The sequence below is a fragment of the Euleptes europaea genome, chromosome 17 (assembly GCF_029931775.1).
Source record: "Euleptes europaea isolate rEulEur1 chromosome 17, rEulEur1.hap1, whole genome shotgun sequence".
Taxonomy (NCBI): Eukaryota; Metazoa; Chordata; class Lepidosauria; order Squamata; family Sphaerodactylidae; genus Euleptes; species Euleptes europaea.
The window spans coordinates 18,287,663-18,306,251 of record NC_079328.1 but is presented as its reverse complement, the minus strand read 5'-3'; the positions used below and the strand labels follow the sequence as shown (position 1 = coordinate 18,306,251).

The following is an 18,589-nucleotide window of genomic DNA, read 5'->3' as shown; positions in this document are numbered from 1 at the left end:
ACACATTGTTGTGTTGAGGCAAAACTGCTCTCTGAATTGTTTGTATGTTCTCAGGAGTTCTTTACGTCTTCAAGCCTACTTTGCTAAATACTACTGCACCTGGCCTGACTTTCACAGACCACACTATTGCCATTGCTCTAAGAGGGTGAGAGTATTACATCATCAAAGTGGCTATGGTCATCCCCATTATGGAAGAAGGGCTTGTATCCCGGAGGGACTCCAAGGGGAAGGAGAAGGAGAGGAAGAAGAGTTGGGTTTTTTATACCCCATTTTTCTCTACCGTAAGGAGTCTCAAAGCGGCTTACAATAAAAAATCCCTTCCTCTCCTCACAACAGGCACCTTGTGAGGTGGGTGGGGTTGAGAGAGTTCTGAGAGAACGGTGACTGGGCCAAGGTCAACCAGCAGGCTTCATGTGGAGGAGTAGGGAATCAAACCCGGTTCTCCAGATTAGAGTCCACCGTTCTTAACCACTACTCCATGCTGGCTCCCCATAATACTATGCTGGCCCCACATAAGAAACTCTTCTCTTAACATGCTTCTCTCTCACTTTGCTTCATACTGCTGGCAAACACTGTAACTCAGCAACACTTGAAAGTACCAAGGCAAGGTTGTTCTTTACCTTGTGGTTCCCCCAGAGCCGGGCCAGCCCATTAGGATCCACTATCCGAAATATCTTGGATTCCCTGTCCTCCCATCGGATGAAGTTTTCGTACCGGCTGTCGGACAGCAGCTGATAGACATAATCCCAAAGGAGCCTGCAGTCTGCAAAGAGAAGCACAAAAAGAGTCTTGACTGGAAGGAGTTGGCCAGCTTGCCAGGATTCAGTCACCCCAAGGAATGATGCCAACAATCTAGGTTGCTGTTTAAAAACACAAGAATTACCTGGTGGCATCAGACTAAGATCCATTGAGTCCAACATTCTGTTTCCATCGATGGATCCCCAGTAGCCCGCCCCTACTGAATGTCCAGTGCGCAGAAGATTTGAACACATGAAGTGGAATACCAATGTATTTGACACATTTGAAGTGGAATACCAATGTATTATTTTCTGCCCTCACTGGCAGCAGCTCTCCAGTGTCTCAGGGTGAGGTCTCTCACATCAGCTGCCAGCTGATCCCTTTAACTGGAGTTGCGGGGGATTGAACTTGGGGTCTTCTGCATGCCAAGAAGATGCTCTGCCACTGAGTCATGGGACTGTATTCCCTCCGGACCATCTTGGCTAAGAGCTGTTAAGCTCCATTTTGTATTTTTATGCACGATACATGTATTATAGAATAATTATCGGTTTCTAGGATTTACTTAACCAAAAGGACATTTTGTTTATAAATCACCTGACCAGGCTGTTGCTAAACTGATTCTTTTGGGGCTCTCTAAATACAGAATACCGTTAAACTGTTTGTTAGAAAATGCAGCTCAGTGCGTTTGTGTTACAGCTACTCTGTAAGAGGTACAACCAGAAGGCTTAAGGATCTGTTATATATAAATATTTTTGGAAATAAAAGGTCTTTGTAATTCATCTACTAATGGATCTCTTTTGCAGCCAGCGCAGGAAAGAGTAAATGAACGGTTAGTGGGGAAAGCCTCTTGTGCTGAGCAAGAAAGGACAAGCTCTAACAGGTTTCCCACAGTGATTCTTCAAAACAGGAGAGTTACAACAGTGTCCTTAGTTCCATCTATAAAACACTGGAAGGTGTGAAGGAATGGACTTGTAAGCCCCTGTTCCTTTAAGTCCCTGGCAGGTCAGAAAGATCTGTGGCCATCCCAGTTCTCCACCCAACATCTCCGCCACATCCCTTACTCCCAAGTAAAGTACTACTCCTTCGGTAACCAGCACCACAAGCTAATATCTAAAGCATCTCCTGCTGATGGTTTAGCACATCAGGACACTTTCACTGCATTGATGTCTTAAGGCTTCACCTCTTTACTGCATCTCCCACTAACTACTGGGTGTGTGTGTGTGTGTGGGGGGGGGAAATAACACTCACGCACTTTGGGGATGAAGGATCTGCTGCTGCCCCCTACCCTTACTTTTCCTTGGTAAACTTGCACAAACCTAGACATGGTACGGGTACAAAGATCAGACTTCCCAAATTCAAAGTAAAAGTAAGTTAATAAAATGCTGTAAAGCACGCACACATGGTCAACAGGCACCGATACTGAGCAAGGACTAAAAGAAAAGTTGACGTGAACACATCTCATCTCCTTCTCGTCTCCTTGCCAGAGGGATGAGGGACACTCGCCATGATGAAAAAGTTGGTGGCACTCCCGGTACCATTATGCTTTGGCGTGATCTGAATAAAAGCCTAGATCTCACACTATGGTCAAAAACGCATGGCCATTTTGTCCAGTCAATCTCCCTGGCATGTCGCGAATCTCCCGAGTCAACACACATGGCCGTCTCCAGCCTGCCTGATCGACCCACCCAATTCCAGAACTTCTCTGGGTCTTCCAACTGTTGGGTTGTCACAACTTTAATGTTTGCAACAACCACAAGAGCTTCCTGGAGCGTTTCAGCATCAGGGTTGACTTCCCCGCTGGAAGAAGCCTGGCCAGCAGCAGCACCTTCCCGCCCCCCTGGATCCCCGCGCCCTCACTCTCCCCCTGCTCCCACACCTCCATCCGCTGCCGGCTCCCCCTCAGCTCCACTCGGGGGATGGCGGGGAGGAGGAGTACAGAGCAGCGGCAGCTCCCACCTGGCCCCTCCTTTGTAACCCATGTGTAATTTTGTGGATTTGCGATAAAAAGTCAGGCGACTACACAGGGACAAACTCACGAGAAACAAGCCATGCGTTAACAGCCTGTAATAGAGTGCCCGTGGCGCAGAGTGGCAAGCTGCAGTACTGCAGTCCAAGCTCTGCTCACGACCTGAGTTCAATCCCAACTGAAGTTGGTTTCAGGTAGCCGGCTCAAGGTTGACTCAGCCTTCCATCCTTCCGAGGTCGGTAAAATGAGTACCCAGCTTGCTGGGGGTAAAGGGAAGATGACTGGGGAAGGCACTGGCAAACCACCCCGCAAACAGTCTGCCTAGTAAACGTAGGGATGTGATGTCACCCCATGGATCAGGAATGACCCGCTGCTTGCACAAGGGACCTTTACCTTTACCTTTAATAGAAGGATACATGAAAAACCTTTGAGCCCTTACCTCTCTTCCCTTCATGGCACAGTACCACACGCTAGATGGGGAAAGAGAAGCTATAAATTCAGGAGTCTTGGGCCACGTGGGAGGAGACCATACTGGGCTGCTTCCCCATATCAGCACTCCTCCAGTTTTTGGGAGGAACCACAGAATTGGGCAGAAAATTAGAGTGAGATTTTGTGGTTGCCACCTCTCTCTACAGTTGGAAATCTGCCTCGGGAATAGACGGGACCACGGGAGGAGGGCAGGAGCAGAAATGTGAAATCCTCCATTTCACTCAGTCTGGTATCTGTTTGTAATGCTAACAACAAGTAGCTTTGCTGGAACTTGCCTGTGGGAAAGAATGTATGTCTCTGAGCATATACAAAGTGCTCTTTAATCACCTGTGAATAACCACTGTCAAGATCTGGTGGACACCTCCCCTATAATCTGGGATTATAATGAGCTGAAGGACCACAGATGTCCTGCTCAGGAAGGTTTAAACTCCGTCCAGAATCTTCCACAACAGAAAAAGGAATTCTTCAAAGGCCAAAGGGCTGAAGGGGCATAAAATCCAGGGAGGCCCCACCACCTCTCACTAAAGAAAAAATAAGGTCTATGGAGAAATCTAAATAAATTTCAGCCAAGACACACGCCTTCTCTGAATGCCCAGACTGCAAACACTCTGCACATGTACAGAGACCTTCCCCATCTCTACAGAGCTACCACACATTTATCTGCCTAGTATTAATTTCTAGATTGGAGGGAGCAATTTGCAGGCAGATGACAGTTTGGAATCTCCCCTTTTCTTATTTAAGGCATTGCTTAATTACCCTCTCCCCTACCCACGCCCTAGTTTTCCCAACACAGTTTTGAATCTTAACCCATATTCTTGTGCCCTGCAACGTCTCTTTAGAATGTAGCTACTCTATACTAATTAAATCATCAAAAGACTCCCTGAAGCTAAAACGACTAAACTGAGGCTGTCGTACTTTGGTCACATTATGAGAAGACAAGAGTCACTGGAAAAGACAATCACGCTAGGAAAAGTTGAAGGCAGCAGGAAAAGAGGAAGACCCAACAAGACATGGATTGACTCTATAAAAGAAGCCATGGTCCTCAGTTTGCAAGATCTGAGCAAGGCTGTTAAGGATAGGACGTTTTGAAGGACATTGATTCATAGGGTCGCCATGCGTTGGAAGCGACTTGACGGCACTTAACACACACACACACACACACATATGATCGTAAGCAACTTTCTTCTCCCTGGGTAGCAGACGGTTTGCCAGACTGCAGATCTAGGGCTTCCCATATGACCCCTACACACGCCTGCTTGTAGCAACTACTGCAGTTATAAATTAGAGATGGGAGGCAGTAACTGGCAGTTAACACCGATGTTTCATATTTACTGCATAGCTAACTTCCATGTTAACTTTCAGCCTGCTATTAATGCTGTTGTTCACTGTGACATCACCAGGTCCCAATCTATGTCAGTATCTGGCCCTGCGTAATGAGTCTCAGGGTTTGGGAAGATGGGGACTCGGCAAGCCTAGCCCTCCCCTAGGAGGCGTTCACACCCCCTCATCACAAAATTCCTGGCTACCGGCCGGAGGAAGAGGAGTGTATTTCTCCACCCTCCCAGCCAAGGAAAGAATACAGAAACTCACGATGCGACTATGTTCTGTGGTGGGATAAATGAAACTGTACACCTGCCTTTTGGCCAGCAGCAATCTCTCTACCTTAATTGTCCTGCCCACATTTGTGGAGGTAAGTTTAATTGCATGACTATCCATGCCTATATGCATCAGTATTATCAACCGCAGGTTGTTACTCTGGCCTGTTAACACAAAAAGATGTATCTGCGCTTACATCCAAGGCAAGAAGAAGGAGGAGGAGGAGGAGGAGGAGGAGGAGGAGGTTTTTATATGCCAACTTTCTCTACCACTTAAGGGAGACTCAAACCGGCTTACAATCACCTTCCCCTCTCCACAACAGACACCCTGTGAGGTAGGTGGGGCTGAGAGAGCTCTAACAGAGCTGTGACTTGCCCAAGGTCATCCAGCTAGCTTCATGTGGAGGAGTGGGGAAACCAACCCAGTTCACCAGATTAGCCTCCGCCGCTCATGTGGAGGAGTGGGGAATCAAACCCGGTTCTCCAGATTAGAGTCCACAGCTCCAAACCACTGATCTTAACCACTACACCACACTGGCTATGCTTCGGATATCAACATAAAACTCCAGGGACTCCCTCCTCATCAGGTTTGCTTACTCCAGCTTGGGAAATGTCTGTAGATTTGGGGGCAGCGCCGAGAGAAGGAATAGTATGGCGAGGGGAGGGAGCTTGGGGGGGGGGATGTGATGCCATAGATTCGGCCCTCCAAAGCTGCCATTTCCTGAGCGGGAACTGACCTCTATAGTCTGGAGATCAGTTGTAGCTCTAGCAGAACTCCAGGCCCCACCTGGAGGTTGGTAACACGACTCCTCACCTGACATGTAGTATCGGCACTAAAGCGTATTAACTAAACCAGGGGTGGGGAACGTCAGACCCGGGGGCAGTTTAAGGCCTGCGAAATCATTTGGTCTGGCCCTTTGTGGGTCCTGGCAGATCTCTAGTTCAGAAGGATCTAAGACTGGTGATCCGCCCCCTCCCACGGACAGGAATACCCTCTATTCAAGGTGGATGTGAGTTTGTTTTGCTGAGAAAAGGAACCATTTTTCCCCCTTGCAGAAGAGTCATTAGCTATGGAGCTGCTAGGACTGCTCAAGAATGTGTTAACCCTTTCCCACTCGGGCCGTGGAGAAACTTATTCCCTCTGTACTACAAGAGGGCTGGGGGTGGAAGTGGTGACAACAGAGGGGTTAAAGGGGGCAGGGCCAGAATGTGTGTGTGGGGGGACTTCTTAGCCAGTGTGTCCTCATTTCACGCCTGCAGGTGGAGGTAGCAGGAGCTGGCTGTAGAATCCGGCCCCGACCATGTGGAGCAGGAGCAACTCCAGCATGTGGCTGGACGGCTACGCCCGGCTGGTGCAGCAGACCATCCTGTGCCACCAGGTGGGCGAGTGCACCACCGGTTGGATGCCTGCCTGCCCGAGGGGTGGTCATCTGGGGCAGCTGCCTGATTGGGGCTTGGTCAGCTAATTTTTAAGTTGATAATTTTGTATTGCCTGCAAATGATGTTATAAATATCCAAATGGCCCTTGGAGGAAAAAAGGTTCCCCACCCCTGAACTAAACCATGGTCCATGCGCCATGTTCATTTTCTTCCTTTCCCTAGATTTAACAGCCACTGTCTATCTACCAACCACTTCACGCTTTAAAAAGGGGAAATGAAATTTATTTTTTCCTTGACACTATAAAGAGAAAAGTTGCCACATCTCTCACGCAATTGACCGATCTATTTGACAGCAGGTAACGCAGGATCTGCTTCTCACAGAAAATGCCAATATTCCACCTGTACGTCTGACGCTTTTTTCAGCTCAATATTTGCAAAACAAACAAATATATAAAGAATTTTTTAAAATGTAAAACCGCTGTAATTAGTGAAAGATTACCAAGCACTGAAATGCCTTCTTCTTTTGGAAATCCTTTTCCTAGTAAATACTCCACATTTTAAAATTAAAAGTGTAATACAGGGGTGTTGAACTCAATTGTTACGAGGGCCGGATATGACATAAGTGTCACTGGTCGGGCCGGTCCATGCCTCGCCAGCCCACACCGAGAGTGGGGGGAGGGTGGCTGTCTCAGCTGGCTCGCGGGCCGGATAAGAGCTCTCAAGGAGCCGGAGCCGGCCCACGGGCCTTACGTTTGACACCCCTGGTGTACTAGATGTCTTAGATTGTTTACTTTCCCCTCCTCTCCCTCTTCTGCCGTCCTCGGTTTCAGAAGGGTGGTCGTCTTACTTTGGTGCAGTGAAACCGAACCAAACCGAAGTCCTGCAGCAACTCGTCCCAGCTTCTGAGAAGAGATATATTTATACGTAAAGTTGCACGCGACAGAGGAGTGGGAGTGGGAAGACGTTACAAAGAGAGGCCAATGAGAAATCCACCCATTTTGAGTGGGTGAGGACCGCTCCCAAGTGTAGAGCAGAGTAAGATAAACAGAACCTGTGGCCTCACCAAGGAAGGTGCAGCGTGAGCCGCGGTAAGCCACACTAATTAAGCATCCGTCAAAGGTGGGGCATGCTTTAGTTCAAGCATTATCTTGAACTAGTGCTGAGATCTCATGAGGAGGAGCTGGATCTCTGGGGTGAGGTTCCAGAACCCCTGGCCTCCCCAGTTAAAAGGATCTTGAGTATCAGGCCACGGAAAGTCCTTGGCAGGCCACGGTGAGTCAGAGCAGACTGAATTAGGGGGAACCATTGGCCTACTTCAGTGTACAGCAGTTTTCATAATCCTCAGGATTAGGGGAGGGGCTGCGTCTCAGTGGCAGAGCATCTACCTGGCATGCAGAAGGCCCCAGGTTCAATAAAGAGGGCCGGAAGATGTCTGACTGAAGACGCTGGCTAAAAACTCCCATTGAATCCGACAGCGCATGCTACAGAGACCATTGGAAGACTTATGAAGCAGTGGCGATAGCAGCAATTAAATGTTATTTCTCTGCTACAATTGCATCAGCTCAAAGCGAGCATGGCGTAGTGGTTAAAAACGGCAGACTCTAATCTGGAGGATGGGGGTTCAATTCCCCACTCGTCCACATGATGAATGTTGGGTGACCTGGGGCCAGTCACAGCTCTTTCAGAACTCTCTCAGCCCACGCGGAAGCAGGCAATGGCAAACCACCTCTGGACGCCTTTTGCCTCGAAAACCCAAAGGGGTTACCATACGTTGGCTGTGACTTGATGGCATTTTCCAACACCATTGCATCAGCTAGCTCATGAGCCTCCCAACTTTAAGGTATCCCATTATCTGTTGACCCCTAAATCTGAACCTTTTAATGACCTTAGGCAGATCATGAGAGGGAGGGCATCTTGGCAATCTCCTGGGCATAGAGTAGGGGTAAGTGGGGGTGTGGGGGTGTAGTTGAAAATTTCCTGCATTGTACAGGGGGTTGGACTAGATGACCCTGCTGGTCCCTTCCAACTCTATGATTCAGGAACTGACAAGCAACTGTGACACTTTTGCAAGGTTTTTTGCTAATCAAATAACACAAGTATGCTCTGACCTAGATGCTACCTGTGAGATAGGCCTGCCAGAAGAAATGCTAAATGCATTATTGGGTTTGCGCTGGACCCTTGCTCATGCTGGCTGCTAAAATCATGTAAGGACTATATAAATGGGCCCTTGGTGACTATGATAAATCAGTCACTAACCCAGGGCACCTTCCCTTTATCACTCACCCAGGCGGTTCACTACTTAAACATCCATCCCCAGACAAAAATGATGACTCTAATTATTGCCCAGTCACTAATCTGCCTTTTCTTGGCAAAGTGATGAAGGCACCAGAAGCAAACCAACTCTATGCCTTCTTTGATAACTCATGGGCTCTGGTCCCTTTTCAGTCTGGTTTCAGGCTGGATTATGGGACAGAGACAGCTCTGGTGGATTTAGTGGATAACCTCCACCTGAATGTAGACAAAGGCTATGCTTTCTGGATCTACCTGCAGCCTTTGATCCAGTAGATTATGCCATCCTTCTGAAGTGTTTGGAGGTAGACATAGGTATCCGTGGATGTGCCCTGGACTGGTTTAAATCGTTCCTCATGGACTGGACTGAATAAGTGGCCATTGGCAATTAGCTGTCTTCAGTTTGGGAGTTGTCTTATGAGATGCCAAAAAGTGCAATCTTATCCCCCATATTATTCAACCTCTGTGTAAAACCTTTAGGAGAAATCATTTATAGCTTTGGAATTGGATATCATCAATATGCAGATTGTAAAAACAAACTGTTATTATATACAGTGCAAATAATCTCAGTAAAGTATAACAATTTCTGAATGCCCTGATAACAAATAAACAATCCCAGGAAAGTATAACAATTGTTGAATGTCCTTTACTGGAATTTATTTGGTATCAGGACATTCAGAAATTGTGACACTTTACTGGGATTGTGGGCACTGTGTATAATAGCAATTTGTTTTGACACAGTTAAGGACAATTGCTCTTTTTTCTTTTCTTTTTGTGGCCTCTGGGGCTCAGTGGTTTCTTACAGAGGTCTCTCCTCTTTTTCACTCTTTATCAATATCAGATGACACCCAGGTTTAGAAGAAGAAGAGTTGGTTTTTATATGCCAACTTTCCCTACCACTTAAGAAAGAATCAAACCAGCTTACAATCCCCTTCCCCTCCCCACAACAGACACCCTGTGAGGTAGGTGGGACTGAGAGAGCTCTAAGAGAGCTGTGACTAGCCCAAGGTCACCCAGCTGGCTTCATGTGGAGTGGGGAAACCAACCCGGTTCTCCAGATCAGAGTCCACCGCTCCAAACCACCACTCTTAACCACTACACCACACTGGCTCTCCATCTGCCTATTCAAATCCCCAGGTGATGCAGCAGAGGTCTTGAACCGATGCCTGACCACTGTGGTCAAACGGCTGAAGGCAAATAAATTGATACCGGACCCAGTCAAGGCAGAAGTGATGCTGGTTGGGAAATCAGAAGTCTTGAGGTACTGCCTTGAGTCTCAGTGAGAAAGGTGGACTATAAATAATGTAAATAAACAGAAACTAACTCTGCTTGGTCTTTTTCTTTATTCTTCTAACCTAATCCATGGAGAGTGACACCAACTCTTGAAATGTCTAATATTCCCCCAATCCTGTAGGCTTATGGATGCTTCCAGACTATTATAAGTCCCCAGGAGAGTAGCTGGAGACAGAACTAGAGGTGGTAGTAAACATGGGCCACTACTGAAAATGGAAGCCGGGTGCCAGTTTTGCCCCCTTCTCTTTTATGACATGTCTTACCCATGTCTGGCTGTTGTCTGTTGTTGTCCCTCTGTGTGTCTGTGTTATGGAGACACACATCACAATGATGCCATCTTAAACTCCCACTCCTTCATTGCAAAGCCTTTGATTTTATGTGCTGTGGTAATGAAAGGATAACTGCAGCCTTCAAATTGCCACTCAATCTGGAGGAAGACATGAGAGCTCCAGGAAGAAGAAGAAGGAGGAGTTGGTTTTTATATGCCGACTTTCTCTACCACTTAAGGAAGAATCAAACTGGCTTACAGTTACCTTCCCTTCCCCTCCCCACAACTGACACCCTGTGAGGTAGTGGGGCTGAGAGAGTGTGACTAGCCCAAGGTCACCCAGCTGGCTTCATGTGTAGGCGTGGGGAAACAAATCCAGTTCACCAGATTAACCTCCACCGCTCATGTGGAGGAGTGGGGACTCAAACCCGGTTCTCCAGATTAGAGTCCACTGCTCCAAAGGTCTTCCATTGTAAGAAACATGGTGCCATCTAGACTGAACTTGGCAGTCTGTGAACAGAGAAATTGTAGTGGTTGGATGGAGGATGTGCATGAACTCCAAATTCATGTGCAGTTACACTCCTGGCTTGGGATGGGGCCATGGCTCAGTGGTAGAGCATTTGCTTGGCATGCACAAGCCCCCAGGTTCAGTCCCCAGCACCTCTGGTTAAAATGATCAGGCAAGTAGGTGATGTGAAAGACCTCAGCCTGAGACCCTGCAGAGCCACTGCCAGCCTGAGTGGACAATACTGACCTTGATGGACTGAGGGTCTGATTTAGTATAAGGTAGCTTCATGTGTCTTCATCTCAGTAAAATTTGAGTGCAATTTTTTAAACACAGAACTACAAGAACTGGTCTTCTGGAATAAGACGCAGAAGTCTGCCCATGTGATTTCTCCCAGGCGTAGTGTACCCAACTGGTATGGAAGACAGCAACACCCATGCGTGTAGAGTTATGAGTGAGCCAGGAAGAGCAGTTTCAAATTTCTCCTCAGCTTGAACTCACACAGTCACCTAGGAGAGCCATTCCCTATGAGCCTCAGTCCCCAACTGTAAAACAGGAACAATTCTAGCCCACCTTACAAGGCTGTTGTAAGAATTATTGAGATAATGTACGTGACACACTGCACACATGATAATTATGATCATTAGCACTAAGTGAAAGACAGAACTGGAATTATGGAATAGGAAGCCTAGAATTAGTTTCAGGGTTGCCTGGGAGAAGAGAAATGGGCAATTTCACAGTTGCATAAGGACTCTGGAAGCCTGGGAACTGAAACTCACAACTCTGAGGCATCAAAGATGAGAGATGCCACAGAGTTGTCAGGGCCCTCTTGTTCTTTACAGCTTGCCTTTGTTTGGCTCCAGCCAAGGTGTTCGTATCTTGCTCTGCGCCCTGAAGCCAAAAACAGTAAACAAGGAGCCGCTTCCCACAGCAAACCAGTATTTCCAGTCGAGAATTCTTGTGCCATCCCAGATCCTCCTCCTCCTCCTCTCTGTCCTCTCATGACTGCGATGAAGCAGATTCCCTTCCATAAACCCAGACAAGCCTGAAATAACATCGCTAAATACACTGAATCGGAGTATTAAGCCAAGTGTGCTTGCATGCACTGGCGCATATGAAAGTCTTTGTTCAAACTTTTCGCAGTTAGGATTTTGCTCGCTACGGAAACGATCTAACCCCTTAAGCATTTTTTAAGCCCCATTGATTTAAATGTGAAAATTAATGGTACTTTGAAAAGCTGAACTGTAGCTGATCGTGCCTTCTATTTGTAAGAATAACTGGACAGATCATAAAACAAATTAATGGGGGGGGGGGAGAGAGAAACAGGATCACACTGAATTCTCCTGTGACAGAAGAGGCCACCAACTTCATTCTATTGCAAAAGACCGTGCTTCTATGTATTTTATGTTAAGTATCAGACAAAACTGTCCTTGATGTCTTCTCGCTGTTTGCCTAGCTGAGTAAACCTCTTAGCAAATAATGTCGAATTTAGGATAATCAGATCTAGCTGGGGAACCGTCTCTTGTGGTATGCATTTAAGCCATTTTGTAATTTCCTTCTTGGCTTACCAAGGGCATTTCCTAACTTTGAAGGAAATACTGGGACCTCTTTTTTTCCAGTTTTCTCTTTGAACACTGCAAATGGCGCCTTCTTTGGTGGATCTTCACCTAACCTAAGAAGGTAAACCAATCCCTACAAGAGAAACCTTGCAGAATTTCCCTCGGTCATCTTCTCCCTCTGACCCATTCAGCTTTGGGCTCAGCAGGCACAGCTTCTGATTTCAAGCTGAAATTTGGACACCCCCCCACCACCACTAACTACTACGTAGGGGTGTCTAGCTGTGGTCTGTGAGGGAATTCCCCACTCATGACTTAGCAATGAAACAGAGGTCTCACAGACACAGAAAATCCAGTGTTTGCCGTGTACCATTTCAGACTGCCACTGAGGGCTCTCGATTCTGATTTTGATCTGTACGCACAAAATTTTCCCCTTCAAAGCTAGCACATCAGGGAGAAAAACCAGGCTAGATTCCTGTTCCATGACATGCTGTTTTTTATCCGTGAAGGGAATTCTTGGTACGAATCATGAATCTCAACCTGCAAGTTTGACCCAATGCAGTTCAGGCAGAGCCTTGCCCGAGGCCACCATGAGTTAATGAAAGGAAGTGCTAAGCTACTGCCAGTCTTCAATTGAGCAATAGGTATGGGAAGTCAGATATGCCATGTGTCCTTTTTTATTTTTGCATTTCTGCTTGGCTGCTTACTGCTGCCTCATCTTTTTCCTGTCTTGTAAATAAACAATCCAGCTTCTTTTCTGACGTTAAAACATTTTAGACCTGTGTTGCAGTACAACCCAGCGTTAGGGACACAAAAGGCCTCCCAGGTTTGGTTACGAGCTGTCACCCAAGGCAAGTAATATCCTCTGTTCTTGGGGTGTTAACGGAGCGGATAGAAGTATCCGTAAGCCTTGGATTTGCTGAGGGGTGGGTTTCTGCATCACAAGATAAAAGTATTTGCAAAAGCAACACTTAAAATCTATGTGGGGATGGGCATAGTTTAGCGATCCGTCACGGGGTTCTCATGCAACATGTTTCCAGGTTCCCCCTTTGGCGGCTCAGCGTCAAAAGCCCCTCAAAGCAGCAGAGCTAGGAAAGATCTCTGTGAGAGACCTGAGGGGAAACCCAGCCGGCGAGAGCAGATGACAGAGAGGGACCAACGGACTGACTCAGAGCAGGGCAGCTGTGCACATTGATGCCACTGTTCCTAATCTTGCAACTACACAACATGTGCCGAGCGTCGCATCTCTGACTTCATATATCATATCTCGGAATCAGCTTCACGTGTTCATGAGACGCCAACTGCCAATCCTTGTTCTGATCCATCTTACCATAAAAATACATCCTCAGTTATTTTCTTTGTGAAAAATGAAAGCAAGGTTAATGCGATCAACCAACATCCTGTCTCTGTCGTCCAAATCGATCACACTCTGGATCCTGACAAAAAATGACTGCCTGTCTCTGACTAATCTTTTTGTTGCATTTAGTCATCAAATCAAATCAAATTTATTAATATGTTCAACTGACCAATCACATGCCAACACATGCTTCCAGACTCAATAGTTTTGCACCGCAGAATCACAGACTGCCAGTACAAATAAAGGTGTAAGATCAATAAAAACAACCCCCGGTTAAAATTATCACCTTAAAATTGATAAAATTGTAAAATATTCTAATAATCATTCTCTAATAAAGTTCTGCATATTTTAATAGCAACAGCGCAGAACTGGGCAGTTTGGAGCGTAAGCTGAGGGTCTTCTCCTAATAGGAGCTTCTTTGCCAAAAGCTCAACTGACTCATCAGGGAATTTACCAAGCAGGGGGGAGATAAGCTTTGATCTAACTTCATGGTAGAATGGGCAACATATCAGTGCATGTTCGATAGTTTCAATGTCCCCTGTCCCGCATGGCATTTGGTCATTAATGGCATTCTTCAAAATAAATTTATTTTTTCAATGGTAAAGTACTTTCCCACAAACCCATTTCATATTGCAAGAGGACGAAGGAGAGCAAGTAGTGGATATGTCCTGGGCAAACATAAGCACTGTTAGGGTCACGTTGGTTGCAGCGGTAAAAGTTTAAGCGCATGTAATTCCGTTGCACCAAATTTAACGGGGCTTAACTCTCCGCCTGGATAGAGCCCATTAATCCCTAAAGAGCAACCAGAATCCCAGTTCTGTCAGTGCAAACATAGAAAGCCTTTAATTAATCGTTCATAATTCAACGACATACAAGTTATGCTGATTGTAGTAGTGTCACCATATCGGAAATGAACGCGGGAATTATGCCTGAGTGGATTGTGACGGCAAAGGAAGTCTTGATCCTACACATTGCTAATGATGTGCAACTCCCCCCACCCCACTCCTCTTACTGGCTATAAGGAACTGGGAAGGATTCATGTTGTGGCTTTAGGTCACACCATAAGTAGATGTTGCGGGCAGGGCACTTAACACGGGGCTCCCAGTTTTGGTTGCACACCGTAAGTAGATGTTGCGGGCAGGGCACTTAACACAGGGCTCCCAGTTTTGGTTGCAGCCCGCATTTATCATAATGTGTAGTTTTGCCTACCGTCTGTTCCTCTGCTACTGCCGAAGAAACAAGAGTGCAGGTTGTGGAGTCATAACTACAATTAGACACAAAGCAGTAAAACGGAAAATTTCTCTTCTGTGTAAGCAGTGGGGAAATTGCCCTTCCCAAAGAACATGGCCTTAAAATGCATAGAGTGAATTTCTGTAACTGACTGATTGCCTGTGGCACCTTTGAATATCCTCCTTCGGGAGTGTTGTTTTTGTACCAACTAGCAGGCAGCCATTCACTTCTGCAAATAAGCACTCCGCAAGCAGACTACTTGTATGAGCATCAAACTCCCACCAGTCAGAGATGGCGCATTCCATTCTTTGAACTGGAACGATGGCAATCTCTCAGCTTTTTAGTTGGGGCAGCTATGCATAAGTTGGTTGTCCCACATCAAATGCGAAAGGGACATGTTCCGAAGGGTTGCCATGTGCATCTGTTGCAGCATAGCCCAAAAGTAGCACCACTTTCAAGTACACTATACTGTCTGCCACTGATTGCTTTTTGCTCTTGGTCAAGTCTCTTTCAAGTCCCATTGACCTGTTAGCGTCAACAATATTGGCCTACTTCCAATGGCTTGGATCCTGCTGAAAATTACTGAAGATAGAAGGATTTCCATCACAGAAGCAAGACTTTCTAATCTTCCCCCTTCTACTACAACTACCCATCCCCTTCCAAGTGCTTCTAGGGGATGGGGGAATCCAATGGGGGAGTTAGAGGTCTGCCATGGAAGGTAGGATCTGCAAAAACCATTATCAGTGGGAAGATCCAACCCAAAGTTGGGATTTTTCTATCTTTAAATGAAGCTAGGAAATTCTGTATATTCACACCAAATAACTTCAAAAACAAAACAGTCCTGTGCACAGTGTTAACATTTGCTCTGGAAAACATGTGGTAGATCCCAAACAAGCATACGTGATCGGCAACATATCCCCACTGACCTGCTATCCTTCCAATAGGCATTGCGTGCTCTTCAGGAGGGGAGACAGACACCATGATGTGGTTCATGTACGCCAGCTCTTCCCGATGGGACAGGTTGATGGGCTTGACCTCTCTGTGCAGCCCATCCTCGGACAACCTGGAGGCTTTGAAATCAGCCGAGTGCCGGGGGTTGAGTATCAAAGGGTGCATGATTGGGCTGGGCATCAGCTGGATCACCCGGGTGTTCTCCTGGCGGGGGCTGGAAGGCTTCTGAAGCACTTCAGAAGGGGTTGGGCAGTGGTTGTTCTCCACAGGAGACACAGAGAGAGGGTAAGACTCCTGGTGGTTGTTCTCTTGGTGGTGCCTTGTCCCTGAGAGCCGGTCTGCTGGTGAGAGGCGACGGACAGTGTTCTCTAGCGGGGATTTCAATGACCGCTGCTCAGGCTCCGGGGAAGGCCTGTGGTTGGCACTGATGGGCGATCGGGAACGATGCAAGAGTTCGATAGTGGGCAGGTTGTGGTGGGCAGCATCTGTTGATTGTCTTGACGGTCGATGGATGAAACTGTCTGTAGAGGGAAAAGAAAAAACCCTGAATGGTGTTTGATACGATAGGGTCAGTAAAGTTAACGTCTGGTCTAGAGTGATCAGGGAAGGTTCGAGGTGGCCTGTCAAGCCATTTTGTTTGACTCCTCTTGGTCCAGCCAAATTTTAAGCAAGGAAGGATGAATATTTTGCTTCTAGCCCAGACTAGCCTGATCTTGGTCAGATCTCAGAAGCTAAGCAGGTTCAGCCCTGGTTAGTATTTGAATGGGCAACCTACAAGGAATACCAGGGTTGTGACATGGAGGCAGGCAATGGCAAACCATCTCCAAATGTCTCTTCCCTTGAAAACCCTACGAGGTCACCATAAGTCAGCTGTGACCTGATGGCACCCCCCCACACACACACACAAAAGGAAAAGAAAATTGTTTTGAAAAGTTGGCGGAGGAAGAGGTATTTAATATCATGATGCAATATTTCTATTTGGGTTATGCCCCACCTAGGTCTGATACTATGAAAAGCCCCTAGAATTTTAATTCTGAATCTATGCTTTAAAAAAAATCCAAAATCTGCCACTTGTAAAAATTATGCAACTTGGACAGATTTGCACATTTCCTCTTACTTTGCATTACTTATTCTGCAGTCTTTGTTATTTTGCAAAAAAACATATTTAGGTTTTGTGGGTACCTGGATGCTGATGCTCCCACTCCCCTGAAAATCTTGTTCATCCCACTCTCTGGCTTCTGAGGTGTTAATATCTATTGCCCCCTTTCAAGGTTTTGTTTTTTAAGTAGGGGCTGGAAGCATGCAGGAAGCTAAAGTCCGCACCACCTACAACATTCTGAACTGCTTGACACACACAGAGCCCTATATTATTATAGAAGTATGAGGAAATGGTCTTGGACTTCAAAAATATACAATGGGCCCCTGCCTGCTGAGTAGAGGGGAAAAACGGGTGCTCAGAATACAACAGTTGGTTGTTTATATTTTAGAAGAGTTGGTTTTTAATACCCCACTTTTCTCTACTGTAAGGAATCTCAAAGCAGCTTACAATCACCTCCCCCCACAACAGGCACCTTGTGAGGTAAGGGGGGCTGAGAGAGTTCGGAGAGAACTGTGACTGGCCCTAGGTCACCCAGCAGGCATCATGTAGAAGAATGGGGAATCAAACCCAGTTCTCCAGATTAGAGTCCATCACTCTTAGCCCCCACCATGCTGGTTAATAGATGCCTCATGTACTTCTAAAGGAGGAATTATGTTGAATATAGCTGGCAACTGGAATTGTATACTCTAGGGGTGTCAAACATATGGTCCACGGGCCGGATACAGCCTTATCTGGCCCGAGAGCCAGCCGCCACCACCCCGCTCCCAATCTGGGCTGGCAAGCCCACAGCAGGCTCGCTAGCCAATGCAGCCGACCCCCCCCCCACCCCATGTCCCAATCTGGGCTGGCAAGCCCGCCACACCCCCAGTCCCAAGAAAATATTGTAAGAGTGTTATTGTTTTAAGCATGTTTGTATTTTAAGTAAAAAATAAAGCTTAAAACATTATTAATTGGCTTTGCTCGTGCCTTCTATAAAGTTTGTATCTCCAGTACCTGGCATTAAATTTTATGGCACACATGGCCCGGCCTGACCAAGTGACATTTATGTCATATCCAGCCCTCGTAACAGATGAGTTCGACACCCCTGGTATGCACAGTTGAAATGACCCCACCCTTGCCTCATCTAACATGCAAATAGTCCTAAACTCTCTCGTTCAAAGGGAAAGGTAAGCATAATTTAATTGATCCTGAATTGGCACAGGTTTGTCTTCCTACAGAACACTGAATAGGCTGCGCAATAAATGCAGGAACAAAGGTTGTTAATCATAGAATCATAGACTTGGAAGATCTAGTCTGGCAAATCTGGATAGGGTTGCCAGCTCTGGGTTGGGAAATACCTGGAGATTTTGGGGTTGAAGCCTGAGGAGGCCGAAGTTTGGGGAGGGGGGGACTTCAATGGGGTATAATGCCAGAGAGTCCACTTTCCAAAGCGGCCATTTCCCCCAGGTGAACTGATCTCTGTCACCAGGAGATCAATTATAATAGCAGGTGATCTCCAGACACCACCTGGAGGTTGGCAACCCTACCTCAAGGGGTAAAAACCCCAAGGGAGGGTTCTCTATGGAAATGGATGACTCGTACAAATCCCAATATACTTTGTTTTGTCAGAACAGGCCCAGCAGAAGCATAATTATCTCCACTAGTTTCAAATAAGCGCATGCTCAAATCCTTCTCGCTGACAGCTCTATGTGTGTAAGCAAGTATGTGATATCAATAATACAATGCTAAAATTGATGGATGAATTTCAGAAGAAATAAAAATTTTATTATGATTATGCCAAATAGAAATCGTGATTTAGTAAAGCAGGATAAATGGATCATACTTCTTTGACTAGAATAGCAGAAGGATGTAATAGATTAAATGATTATAATAAA

At 46.4% G+C, this 18,589-nt stretch overlaps 1 protein-coding gene across 2 annotated transcripts in view; it reads right to left on the bottom strand.

Annotated features, from left to right (window-relative positions):
- ETV6 (ETS variant transcription factor 6) overlaps nucleotides 1-18,589 on the bottom strand; it is a 164,513-nt gene that overhangs the window by 6,059 nt on the left and 139,865 nt on the right. For both annotated transcript variants that reach the window (XM_056862968.1, XM_056862969.1), the window contains 2 exons: nucleotides 15,592-16,137; nucleotides 621-763 (listed from right to left, as the gene is read on the bottom strand). In XM_056862968.1, coding sequence (XP_056718946.1) covers nucleotides 621-763; nucleotides 15,592-16,137 — 689 coding nt within the window. The remainder of the gene's footprint in view (nucleotides 1-620; nucleotides 764-15,591; nucleotides 16,138-18,589) is intronic.